The sequence below is a fragment of the Rutidosis leptorrhynchoides genome, chromosome 3 (genome assembly GCF_046630445.1).
Source record: "Rutidosis leptorrhynchoides isolate AG116_Rl617_1_P2 chromosome 3, CSIRO_AGI_Rlap_v1, whole genome shotgun sequence".
In the NCBI taxonomy this organism is placed as follows: Eukaryota; Viridiplantae; Streptophyta; class Magnoliopsida; order Asterales; family Asteraceae; genus Rutidosis; species Rutidosis leptorrhynchoides.
The window spans coordinates 567021819-567034794 of NC_092335.1; the positions used below are offsets into that span (position 1 = coordinate 567021819).

Genomic DNA, 12976 nt, shown 5'->3' on the forward strand with positions numbered 1-12976 from the left:
ACTCACCTTATGCCTTCGGTGATTATTAAACCAAGCTTGAATTCCAAGGTAACGTACCTATTTCACAAGCATAATTAATCAATCAACTTGGTCTAATCTCATAACACACACCATCCTAGGTCATCTTGACCCATTTGGACACTTAACCCTAAATTGGGTCATTTTCAACAAAAACCCTAATGCTTGGCACTCAAGGCCTTCCTACACATTAGATCACTAGGTTTTATCACAAAACACAACCATTTATCAACCTTGGTCCAATTTTGACCCATTTGACTCAATAAAAGTCAATACACCCATTTTGGGTCATTTATACCCAAATCACACCCATTTACTCTTCCTTAAGGTGTTCTAACAAATTATTAACCAATTAGGGTTTCATGACAACAATTAATACTTTTAAAAACCCTAGCTAACCCATTATTGAGCCTACATGACCCAACTTACCCAAGAACACCCAATTCACCCAAAAATGGGTCTTAATGTTCATCTTCACACAAACCCTAATCCATACACGAAATCAAAACAAGAATTGAAAGTTAAGGCATACCACAACTATCAAATTGTAGCAAATGACGAGATGAACAACTTTAGAACTTGGACTTTAGCAAGAAACCCTCTTCTTCCTCTTCAAAGTGAGCTTTCCCTCTCTAAAACTCACTCTCTCACTAAAATAAATTGGGAGGTGATAAGGTTGGTGAACAAGGGAGTAAATGAGCTCCCAAACTACTGAACCAAGCATTAAACTCGGCCTTGATGTGAATTTACCAAAATACTCACGTTTAAATTTAAATAAAAACAAAGAATAGCTGGCAGCCGCGTTGCGCGGCGCGCGCCTCATCTGCGCGGCGCGCAGACCCCAGTTCAGCAATGATTTTCCCCTTTTTAAATGTATGAAACATGAACTCCACAACTCTAGTCATATAATTACACATACAAACATTATGTACAATAATTACACGGGTCTTACAATATATATGAATTATATACCATTCAATTTAATATTAATAATTATTAATTAATAATATATGATAATAATGCTAATAATAATAATAATAATATTTATGTAAAAAAAAACACTAACAAGGTTGAATGATGAAAAATAATTTTGATAATTATAATAGATGCTAGTTTTCATAATAATACTTTTATATTAAGAATATTAATAATAATATAACAAATCAAATTTTATGTCTACATATTATATAATAATAATATTCATAATACTGATATTAATATTAATGTTACTATTAATTAGAATAATGAAAGTAATAATAATATTACTATAACCACTTAAGTTTTAACTTGTAATAAGAGTTCATATTTTAGCTTTACATGTTATAAATTATTTAATACTTATGTTATATAATAATCTCCTTGAATATGTAATATTTGTATAATTTATATAATACAATGTGCATATTTATTGATTATATAGAAATCATTCATCTATCTATATATATATATATATATATATATATATATATATATATATATATATATATATATATATATATATATATATATATATTCATTCTAATAGTAACTTAGCTAATATATATATTATTTTACATTTTTAACTTTAATGTTTATATTAAATTTTATTATTTTCAATTATTATTATATATATACTTATATTTATATTTACATATTTATTTATACACAATTGTTCGTGAATCGTCGGGCATGATCGAAGGTCATATGTATACATGAACACAGTTCAAAAGTTTTGAGACTTCAACATTACAGATTTTGCTTATCGTATCGAAATCATATAAAGATTAAGTTTAAATTTAGTCGGAAATTCCCGGGTCATCACACACACACATATATATATATATATATATATATATATATATATATATATATATATATATATATATATATATATATATATATATATATATATATATATATATATATAGAAGTTGAATGTACGTGATCCAGCAATCTAATACACATAGTTGGTCAATAGTTTAGAAGCCAAAATTAGATTATGTTAACAATTAAACTCATTCAAATATATAATACACATGGCTTGTGTTGGCCTTTGAATCATTCCGTTTTACTGTTTACTTGCTTTAAAATGTAGCACGATGTGTTGGTAAAGTTCTGTTTTGCATATATTACAGCATAAATCCCAGTTTTACAAGTATCAAATGTGATTCGAAAGAAAAACGGAAAACTCGCTATATAACTCAACAGATGTTAGATTTGTTGCTAACGATCAAACAGTGTACGATTGTTGAATTGTGTCCACGTCAATACCCTTCATTCGTACCACCGATTCAACATGCCCCTTCAATGTATGCCTCTCTCGTAACCTGTAAACAATAGGCACACACACAAATCCGGCATTAAAAAAAAAAAAAAAAAAAAAAAAAATCCTGGCGTCATAAACCTTAGAATAAAAAAAAAAAAAATGAGTCTTACTTGGCCATTTCTGCTCTCCGTTTGGCTTCCTCTGCCATCTGGTTGAGTTCCGTGACATTCGTTCGATCGCCAAATTTAGTGTCGGGAACTTCAAGCCCGTGAAGTGTTCTTTGTGCGTGGGCCCATTGTAGTTCACGTTGTTCCTTACCGAAATCCTTTTGTCTTGTGAACGCAACCTATGAAAACAAACAACTATTTGTAAAAACGTTTTTTTTCTTGCTAGAAATAGTTTAAATACATGAAACGATAAACTGATGATAGCACGTACCCTTCTCTCGATAACGAGATCCCAAGCACGACCACTGAGTGCGTAACGGATAAAGAATTTGATGAGATCGAGCGGGAAATAAAAGATAATATTGTAGAGCCAGATAACGCCTGCCCAACCCCACCCGATTCCTTCTATTGCAGCAAAACTCCAGTTTGCATACACCGCGATCAATGTAGCAATCTGTTTGTAATAGTGAAAACAAATATAACAAATAATAAAAAACGCATAATTAAAACTTTGTATTATTATGTTTATTACTATTACTATTAACTATTATTTTACTACTACTTGTACTTGTATTATTATTATAATTATTACTATTATTACTAGTATCATTATCATTACCGTTTTTTATTATTTACATCTACTAGTACTAGTAGACGAGTAGGTTTTTGTTTTTTGGTGTTTGTATGCACGTTTGTTTGTTGATATGTATGCATGGTTTGTACGTTTGTTTTTGGGAGGTATGTATGTAAGTTTTGTAGTGTAGGTTTTTTATGTCTATGTTTGTAGGTTTTCTGTTTTTTTTTTTTTTTTTTGAAGAATTGTAGGTTTTGATTATGTATTTTTGCTAGGCTGTTTTTTTTTTTTTTTTTTTTTTTTTTTTTTTTTTGCAGGTTTGTATGTATGTTTTTTGCTTGTTTTGTTGGCGTTTGTATGTACGTAGGTACGTGTTCTTGCAGGTATTTAGGTATGTTTATGTACGGTTGTATGCTGGTTTGTATATAGATTTATGTTTTATTGGGTGTGTGTGTGTGTGTGTATGGGGGTGTGTATAGATGGGTGCGTGTGTGTGTGGTGGGTGGGTGGGGGTGTGTGTGTCTCGTATCGTTCGGTGCATCCTGAGGTCATTATGGCTGAGGACGACCTTCTTTGCTCATGAGCTTGAGTGGTTTTCTTTTAGTTGTGTGGCTTCGGGGATGTCTACCGTAAAGGTGCATGAGTGGTGCTTTGGTTTGTTACGGGTGGTTGGCTCTTTGCTTGTGCAACAACTTCCACCCGGCATACCTTTCGTGTTCTGTTTACAAGGTCCCTTGGCTTTATTTATTGAGGCAACACCAAACGTCGATTAAGTGGCGTCTTGACTGCCGCTTAGAGCCTAAATTGATTTTCAGGCAGGCTTTTAAACCCATGAAAATTTGATTCTACCATTTTCATGGCGTCTCAATTTTTATGTATTTATTTATTTATTTATTTTTTAATTTATTTTTTTTTTTAAAGGCCGGAGGTCCACTCGGAAGCAATCTCTTTATCCGCCGAATAAAGAGAGGGATGACTTCCTCTACTTTTCTGGGTGGAGAAATGACTTGTTTTTATTCTCGGATAAAGGAAGGATTGTCTACATCTCACCTCCCCCATACACCACTCAAGTGGTATTGGGTACTGTTGTTGTTGTTGTTGCATAATTAAAACTTTGATAATTGTTTGTTGTTATTTAGAGTAAGAGACAATATTTTTGGGACAAACAAAAATAGTAAAGTGGACAGCTTTTTTGAGACGGTGGGTATATAAAAGAAATATATACAGGTATTTGGAGTGAAAGCGTTCAGGTCGACCCAACCTGACATGTTACGACCCATAATAATAAATTAGTCATTTTGACCCGTTACCAAACCCGCATGACCAGAGATTATACCAAATCAAAATATCACGTACCAGCTGGGCAACAGCAAACGCAATGACAAGAAGCCAACCAGGGCGTTCGACAAAAGACCAACTACGAGAGCGTGTCACAAATATGAGTGCCTGACTAATTGTGCTGACTTGAAGATATATTGCCGAAGCCAGCTTTCTGAAGTCATCGTGCGCTGTTTTCTCGAGTGTCGGTACTCCAAATGTACGCTGGCAAAAAAATATGTAGATAAGATTAAGGTACTCAACTTACATAAAAAGGCTCGAATACAGATACAAATATGTTACATACATGTACAAACGTACCGGGAAAAAGTCTGTTTTGTAAGCAGCCCAAAAGAATATAATTGTCATCATCGCCAAGTAACTACCAAGAATGACGCCGGTTGTGAAAATCTCGGCTAACTTCCAGTTATCTGGAAGAGGAGACGGTTTTACTCGATCCTTCGATATCGTCATTATGGTACCTAACACAAATGTAAAAAAAATTCAGATGATTACAAGTAAGAAACAATCAAAGGAGGTTGCAACAAAAAAAAAAAAAAAATAAATAAAAAAAAAAAAAAAAATACCATCATTAAGGATGGCTATGATAAGCACCATAAAAGGCGGGAAGTCAAACTTCCATATCAAAGCGAGAAGCATAAAACCAAGCTGTCATAATGTTAGCAAATTCACGTAAGATTTGTAACTCGTAAATATACAATTAAGTGTGAGTAGAGGAAAAACGGAGGGGCGCGGATGTAGGAGGAGACAGTGGGCAGTTGCCCCCTCAACAAATTTTAAATTAAGTAAAAACGTTTCAAGGGAATTTATGTTTTTATCACTTTTTTTGCCCCATGAAAAATGAAGAAAAAAATTGCCCCCAAACAAAAATGAAAAGTTAACAAATTACTTTTTTGCCCCCTCAATGACATTTTTTAGCTCCGCCCCTGTAATGGGTAACGGGTTAAATGGATCCAGGTTGAAACAATTTGTTTATTGTAGATTTGTAGGGGTCAATAATGGTTGGATTTGGGTGGGACTGAACCTTAAACAATCTTTAGTCCTTTTATTATAATTAGTTTATTATAATAATAAATAAAAAATAAAAAAAACCTATGATATAAAAATTAAATTTTCAGTAAAAAATCCGATTAGTTTACATTATTCGTCCACAACCCAAAATCAACCCATTCATAAGTAAATAAATAAAAAATGCCACCTTTAGGTTAGGCGTTTGGGAGTCTTTTCGCATGTTAAGAAGCAAATGAAATAACTTACCACAATACGAATTGTAATCGAAACAGCATAAATCTGCGACAATGAATAAAGTAAGTAGAGTCAATTACACTTTACTGATGACTAAAAATGTAAAAATGGAAAATAAACAAGGCTTTACGGTGTAGTTTTTCATCCTTTGAAAGATGGCTCGGCTAGTCAAGACCGCGCTAATTATTACACTGAGTCCTGGTTCAGTAAGAACAATATCCGAAGCACCACGAGCCGCATCGGTGGCATCAGCTACCGCAATCCCGATATCCGCCTTTTTAAGGGCGGGGGCATCGTTAACTCCGTCGCCCGTCATACCACAAATGTGTTTTCTAGCTTGTAGACGTTTTACGATTTCATATTTGTGCTCTGAGACATACAAATATATAGTATTTGTTACGATTTTACGATTTCATATTTGTGGTCTGAGACATAACAAATATATAGTATTTGTTACGATTCGGGATCAATACATGCAAACACGCAATAGTAGAGGTGGCAATACTTACCGATATAAATATGAAAGGATCGATTGGGTTTGTTCTATCACTTACGATTCAGGTACAATAATACAAAATAGCTAAAAAGGAAACCGGTCAAACAAATGTTGCAGGACTCGGAATTACTCGGTGATTACTCGGTCAAACTTAGTCAAAACGCGGTCAAACTTGGCCAAAACTCGGGATTACTCGAAAAATCGATCAAAACTCAGGCCAAAACACGAGATTACTAGGAAAAACGGTCAACATCGGCCAAAGTCAAACTTGGTCAACAACCGAGACTTGGTCAACAACCGAGTACTCCCCAAGTGGCCGAGTACCTCCTAAAAAGTCCGAACAAGTACTCCCCAAGTAGCAATTTCCACAACCTTGCGGTCAAATAGGTTTAAGGGGTATTTATTTTTATTGAAATATAAAGTGTAATTCTTGTAAAATTGTGTGACTGTAGAAGTAATATAACTTTTGTAACGATACTTAACACACTAATTGTGTATAAATATTCACAAAACTTGGACTAAAATTGTTTGTGTTAACCGAACTACACCCATTATTAACCCCTCCAACCCGCTCATTTTGACACCTCTGCTCAATATTGAAAGCCAGAAAATTTCAGACAATAATTACCAGGAAAGACGCCAGCAAAACCATCAGCCTTTTCAATAAGTTCATCGATTGGTAAAGCAGCAATCGATTCATCCGCATTTTGACCAAGCAATGCAGATGAAGGATACATGTTTGTTCCCATTCCGAGACGACGTCCAGTTTCTTTCCCGATTGCCAGTTGATCTCCTGTTCGAAATCAAGATTAAAAATGCAGTTTTGGTGTGAAATACAGTACTATTCCAACTCAAAGTTGACTCGCTGTAAATAGTCAACATGTATATACTTACGCACCTGTTATCATTTTAACGTTTACTCCAAGATCCAAAGCCCGTCGTATAGTATCGGCACTATCATGCCTCGGTGGATCAAAGAGAGGCATGAGACCTATAAACTGCCATGGCCCACCAGGGCTCTCTTTTCTTCCCTCGGGAACATCCTATAAAGATGCCAAACGAAAAAATCAATCATTTAATTTAATTAATCCCTTAATAATAAAAGAAAATGAAAATTCGACTTGACTATTGAATATTATGCATCACCTGGTAAGCTACAGCAAGTGACCGTAGGCCCCGTTCTGCAAACTTGTCAATAATAGCATGAACTCGGCGTTCAATGTCTGATTTGTTGTGTGCAAGATTTAAGATCTAGAAAATGTTAAAAAAATAGTTAAGAGTGTAAGGCCAAAATTACAACTTTTATGATAACTCAAATGTCATATTACCTGTTCGGGTGCACCTTTGCTGACTCTATGCATTTTACCCTCGTTATCTAAATACGTCAATGCTGTGCGCTTATCAGTAGGATTAAATGGAAGAAAATGTAGTTCTCGAATACCGGCACGTGCCTATAATTATAGAAAAAATTTTAAATATCCAAATAATAATAAAAATGAAGTATTAACAAAGAGACGTTATGAAAACTTTTACACTTGTGTTTTTACAAGATTACCTCTTTAGGATCAGCAAGCATACCAACAATAGCAGCATCAATAGCATCCTGATTTTCAGTTCTTGAGGCTCTAGCCGACATCAAAATAACGGTATCGGCATCGACCCCTTTCGCAAATACCTGAATATTCGAGTCAACGAAAAGTCAAAATCCCAAATCAAAATGCTTTAAGAGGTTTTATGCATTGTAGGCGGAAATAATATCGAATTTAAGCATGTTGGTGTTGGCCAACTACACTTTTTGTCCAAATACATTTAAGAATAATCAGTGTGTCAAATTTTACAACAAACACTACATTATGCCAATTTACAATGTGGATGATCAAAATGATTTAGGAGGTTTTATGCATTAAAGTACATTTTCGGTGACTTTGTTCGATCCATTTTGACCTATTCAAATATACCATTTGGCCCATCTGAGGTAAAAGCAAACCCGAACCCATCCATTCGTAGGTAAACAAACCAAAACTATCACACATTTATGAACGAACCTCAATAAGGTTTTTATCAACGGTGAGCTTGTTTAGTGTTAAAGTACCAGTTTTGTCACTGCAAAGTACATCCATTCCCGCCATTTCTTCTATGGCTGTCATTCTTTTAGTTATAGCTCCCTTTAGAAGTTACAATCACATGTCAAATGTCACAAAAAAAGGTGTGATCTTGAAAAAGGATTTGTAACGGGCCAAACCTGTTGAGCTAAACGATGAGATCCAATAGCCATTGTAACCGAAAGAACCGTTGGCATAGCAATAGGGATTCCTCCGATTAGAAGCACAAGGAGATTGTCGATCCCGGGCCTAAACTTCCTATCTTGAATTGGGAACATTACTACAATCTCAACAAGCATACCCGCAACAATCGAGCAAATGCAGAAGTTTCCGATTGCTGTCAAGACCTAATCAAGAAAACCAATTAGGTCTCAATGGACCTAAGAAAAGATGTTGTGAAGTCTAGTGTATTTTAATCAATCAACGACCGAACAAATACGAGTTGTAAAGCAGAGATCTTTGGAACAATCTTGCCTTTTGAAAGTGACCAACTTGATTGGTTGTGTCGACAAGATGAGCAGCTTTCCCAAAGAAGGTATGAACCCCGGTGGCAATCACAACCGCCTCGATCTCACCTTGCTTGCAAGTAGAACCCGAATAGACACCGTCTCCGGGACCTTTTGTCACAGGGAGTGATTCACCTGTTAACGCAGACTATAAAATCCCAACAAGATTGAGTTAAATACATTAGTTCACAGCTTGAGTAAGAGATGATTGCACTAAATATAAAACTATACATGGCATACAGGGTTATTTAACGGGTCAAAAAAGGTTCAGCTTGAAATGGCCCACAAACAGTGCTTTTCATTTTATTTAGCTTTTGTTTTGGAGATCGCTAACAATGTCGTCGTTAAGACGCATTAAACACTTGTACATTTAAGTAACCGCCACCATGAAGTTAATAACCAACTGATATATAAAAGTGTTTTTGGCGTGTTAACGATAGTTGTTAGCAAAATCCTCTTTAAAAATGAAGAATGTCTTAATAATATTCAAAGAAACAATATTATGACAAAAAATGTATTGGGAAAAAAGAAATAAAAGATTGTATGCCTTGAGTATAGATAGGAGTTGACAACCACCTGTTTCCCTCTTAGCTAATTTTTTGAATTGACCCATTTGAGGTACACCACAACCAAAATCAACCATCCGTAGGTAAATGGGTCGAATTGCCACCTTTAGATAAATAGATTACCTGATCAATCTTCAACGGGTCACCTTCTAGCAAACGAGCATCCGCAGGAATAATATCTCCAAGCTTTACACTAATTACATCCCCAGGAACTAAAATCGCAGCATCTTCCTCTTTCCATTTTCCATCTCGAAGAATCTTGAAAATATGATCAACAAAAAACATATATTTACCTAATCCACAAGCAAGCAAGCCCATATACTCAGATTCAAACCTTTTAAGCTAATTTCAAAACAAAATCAAACCTTTGCTTTCGGTGCCAGCTGGGCCATAAGTGCTGCAGCAGCATTACCTGCATTATTTTCTTCAACAAAACTAATGGTAGAGTTTATCACAAGCAGAATAATTATACCCAAAAAATCTTGCCAATCTGGAGGCTTCCCCTGTAACAATTTTGATCATTTAACAAAATAAACATATAATTATTTATCTATTTTTTTAGTAGGATTAATAATTAATTAAATTGTCAAGATTTTACCCCTCCATTTGTAAGGGCAATTGCCACTATTGCAGCAGCTTCCATCACCCATGATAATGGATTCCACATAAACCCTAAAAATTTCAGAATTTTGCTCTCCTAAAATACTAACCAGAGTAAGTAGTAATATTTCATTAAAATTAATGTCAAATTTATAGAACAATAAAAAAAGATAGTACCTTTTTTTCTTCAAGCTTGTTATGCCCAAAAATGGCTAATCTTTCTTGAGCAGCAAAAGTGGTGAGACCATCTTTACTACATCTCAAATTCTCAAAAACTTCTTCAATGGGTATACTTTCCTGCAAAATTTAACAAAATTCAACAAATAAAAACAAAAACCCACAATCAAAAATGCAAAATTTAGTGATCAAAATAGATCAATTACCAAATCTACTATCTCCTTCAACACAGCTTCAAGAACTTCAGCCTTTTCTTCACCCATCACATCAAGATCACAACTTTATCACTAATGATTAAGACCCAGATGATAAAAACACAAATTTATTTCAAGTTTTGCCTTTCTTTATTTGTTAAATTATATAATTGAAACTTCCCACCTACACCAAATCTACATGAAGTGGCATGGGTGACAATGTGAGATGTAAAAATTATATAATAATGATAATGATAATATTAATATTAATACTTCGTAGTATTACTTTATTTAAGTAGAAATGGTTATACATAATTGAAAACACTACACCTGCTCCTCTTGCTGACTGTAGATATTTTATTACTCTTTGGGTTTAGGACGGTTGTTGTACGTATACACGTGTAATGTGCAGTTATAGTTGTACGTTTGTGACGTGGGTCCCAATGAAAATGTTCCACGCCAAAAAAGGGAAACTTTGTTCCACGCAGAAGTAATAAAAAGGAAACAAAAAATGTAGAATCTTTTTTCTGTTTTGTGCATATTAAAGTTGTACGTGATGCAGTGAGTGTTGTGTTTTGGGGTGTAGGTCCAAAATTTTTCAAGATTCGTGTAGTACGAGAATCCGGAGTATTTTCCGCATCACGTTTAACAGTCAGCTCTAGGGAACAAGTTTTTACTCGTACAAGAAACCTTTTTATTTACTTTAAAGAAGAAAAAAAATGCATATTTATTTAATTTTTGTTATAATATCTTGAAATATACAAGTATCCTAAAAGTCAAGATATGTGTCCTCTAAAGTCCAATATTTGAATGATCAATTATATCACTCCATATCTTTTACTATTCCTCATTGAAAATTGAACGCATATAGCATTTGTATTGTAGTATAAATATCCACCAAGAGTAACCAAACAATGTACCATTATTTCTCAAACACAAGTGTTACTCTTATTCTCCATTCATATTCTAAGCTTTATATAGTACAGAAGTTTCTAATCTTATATAATATATGCCATGAAAGTAGTTACTAACTACTAAATTACAACACGTTATCAGCACGAAGTGGTCCGTATAATCAAAGTTTATCTAAGCAAGCACAAGTCACTAATCAAGAAAATGTCGAATTTGAAAAGGCTTAAATTTGCTTCTTTAGAATCAAGTGGGAACAACTACTTAACATGGGTTATGAATGTAGAAAAACATCTCGAATCAATCGGTATTTTAGAAACCCTGAATGAAAATAACAATTGTTCCGAACAAGAGAAAGCAATAGCAAGTATTTTTCTTAGCAAACATATTGACGAGTCCTTAGAATCTACATATTATATGATCGAAGATCCAAGTGTATTATGGAAAATACTCAAAAATAGATACGATATTAATTATCAAGAAATAACGGTGAACCATTAAAGAATAAAATTGAAGATGTTAGTAGACGCTCTTATAAGAATCCCGGAGATTCTTATTAATGATCTGGTAACAAGGATCATCAGTCTAGTATTTCTTGAATACATGAACATCTTGTTTATCTCTACAAATAAGTCCCAAAAGAAAAGAAAACGAGAGTGAACCTGTTGAAAAATCTTGATTAAAAAAAACCCTGAGCTACCTTAAGACTTGAATGGTTTGAATTTTCTAAGATGATTAGCTTGTTATGTATCACTCATAAATAAATGGGTTTAGACCATAACGCATATGTTTATTAAGTGTTATCTTTTATGTACTTCAGATTGTAACTTATTTGCAGGTAATATAATTTGATTATCTTGCTGAAATATAACTCATTATTTACTTATCTTATTTGAAGTTTTAATATGAATCCTGCTGAAATACAGCATCAATTAAATGGTAAAAATCTATGTATTGCAGATAGTGGTAACATACACACTATGATCAAATCTAAGAAATATTTCATTGATTTAAATCAAATGAAGGAATTATAAATACTATATCAGGTCTTGCAAACTTGATATAAGGAACGAAAAAGGCAAAAATTCATATTACCAAATGGTACGAATTTTCTGATAAACAATGCTTTGTTTTCTCCCGAATTAAAAAGAAATTTGTTAAGTTTCTCTGATATATATCATAATGGATATGATTATCAGTCAATGATAACCGAAAATGAGAAATACCTATGTAGCACCGAAAAGCGCATATGATGAAAAGCGCAGCGCATATGATTAAAAGCGCATATGATAAAAAGCGCATATGATGAATGAAATGTCCCGTTCTTATTGATTAAAAACGTTCCATATTAATTGATTTCGTTGCGAGGTTTTGACCTCTATATGAGACGTTTTTCAAAGACTGCATTCATTTTAAAACAAACCATAACCTTTATTTCATCAATAAAGGTTTAAAAAGCTTTACGTAGATTATCAAATAATGATAATCTAAAATATCATGTTTACACGCGACCATTACATAATGGTTTACAATACAAATATGTTACAACGAAATAAGTTTCTTGAATGCAGTTTTTACACAATATCATACAAGCATGGACTCCAAATCTCGTCCTTATTTAAGTATGCGACAGCGGAAGCTCTTAATAATCACCTGAGAATAAACATGCTTAAAACGTCAACAAAAATGTTGGTGAGTTATAGGTTTAACCTATATATTATCAAATCATAATAATAGACCACAAGATTTCATATTTCAATACACATCCCATACATAGAGATAAAAATCATTCATATGGTGAACACCTGGTAACCGACATTAACAAGATGCATATTTAAG

At 33.6% G+C, this 12976-nt stretch overlaps 1 protein-coding gene across 2 annotated transcripts; it reads right to left on the minus strand.

Annotated features, from left to right (window-relative positions):
- Positions 1 to 2020: 2020 nt before the first annotated feature.
- Positions 2021 to 10494, minus strand: LOC139902923 (plasma membrane ATPase 1-like). Of its 2 annotated transcripts, XM_071885619.1 has the most exons (21): positions 10241 to 10494; positions 10035 to 10154; positions 9856 to 9954; positions 9623 to 9760; positions 9381 to 9515; positions 8660 to 8839; positions 8326 to 8532; positions 8129 to 8248; positions 7639 to 7758; positions 7412 to 7534; positions 7230 to 7334; positions 6982 to 7126; positions 6712 to 6876; positions 5718 to 5956; positions 5600 to 5632; positions 4909 to 4990; positions 4643 to 4803; positions 4361 to 4546; positions 2702 to 2884; positions 2434 to 2609; positions 2021 to 2324 (listed from the first exon to the last, which is right to left on the minus strand). In XM_071885619.1, exons 1-21 carry the CDS (start codon positions 10295 to 10297, stop codon positions 2228 to 2230), a joined length of 2871 nt encoding a protein of 956 aa, XP_071741720.1. In that variant the 5' UTR covers positions 10298 to 10494; the 3' UTR covers positions 2021 to 2227. The 2 variants fall into 2 exon arrangements, with proteins under 2 accessions (XP_071741720.1, XP_071741721.1); XM_071885620.1 differs by lacking the exons at positions 9856 to 9954; positions 10241 to 10494 and having other exon boundaries at positions 9623 to 9692; positions 10035 to 10093.
- Positions 10495 to 12976: the final 2482 nt, after the last annotated feature.

What these genes read in the sequence shown, in the direction of transcription:
- LOC139902923 (XM_071885619.1), bottom strand. Translation starts at nt 10,297, where the DNA reads ATGGGTGAAGAAAAGGCTGAAGTTCTTGAAGCTGTGTTGAAGGAGATA. An exon ending in CTCATCGTTTAGCTCAACAG is followed by an intron (nt 8,249 to 8,325) that starts GTTTGGCCCGTT and finishes TAACTTCTAAAG; the next exon opens with GGAGCTATAACTAAAAGAAT. An exon ending in TGCTTGCTGATCCTAAAGAG is followed by an intron (nt 7,535 to 7,638) that starts GTAATCTTGTAA and finishes CTATAATTATAG; the next exon opens with GCACGTGCCGGTATTCGAGA.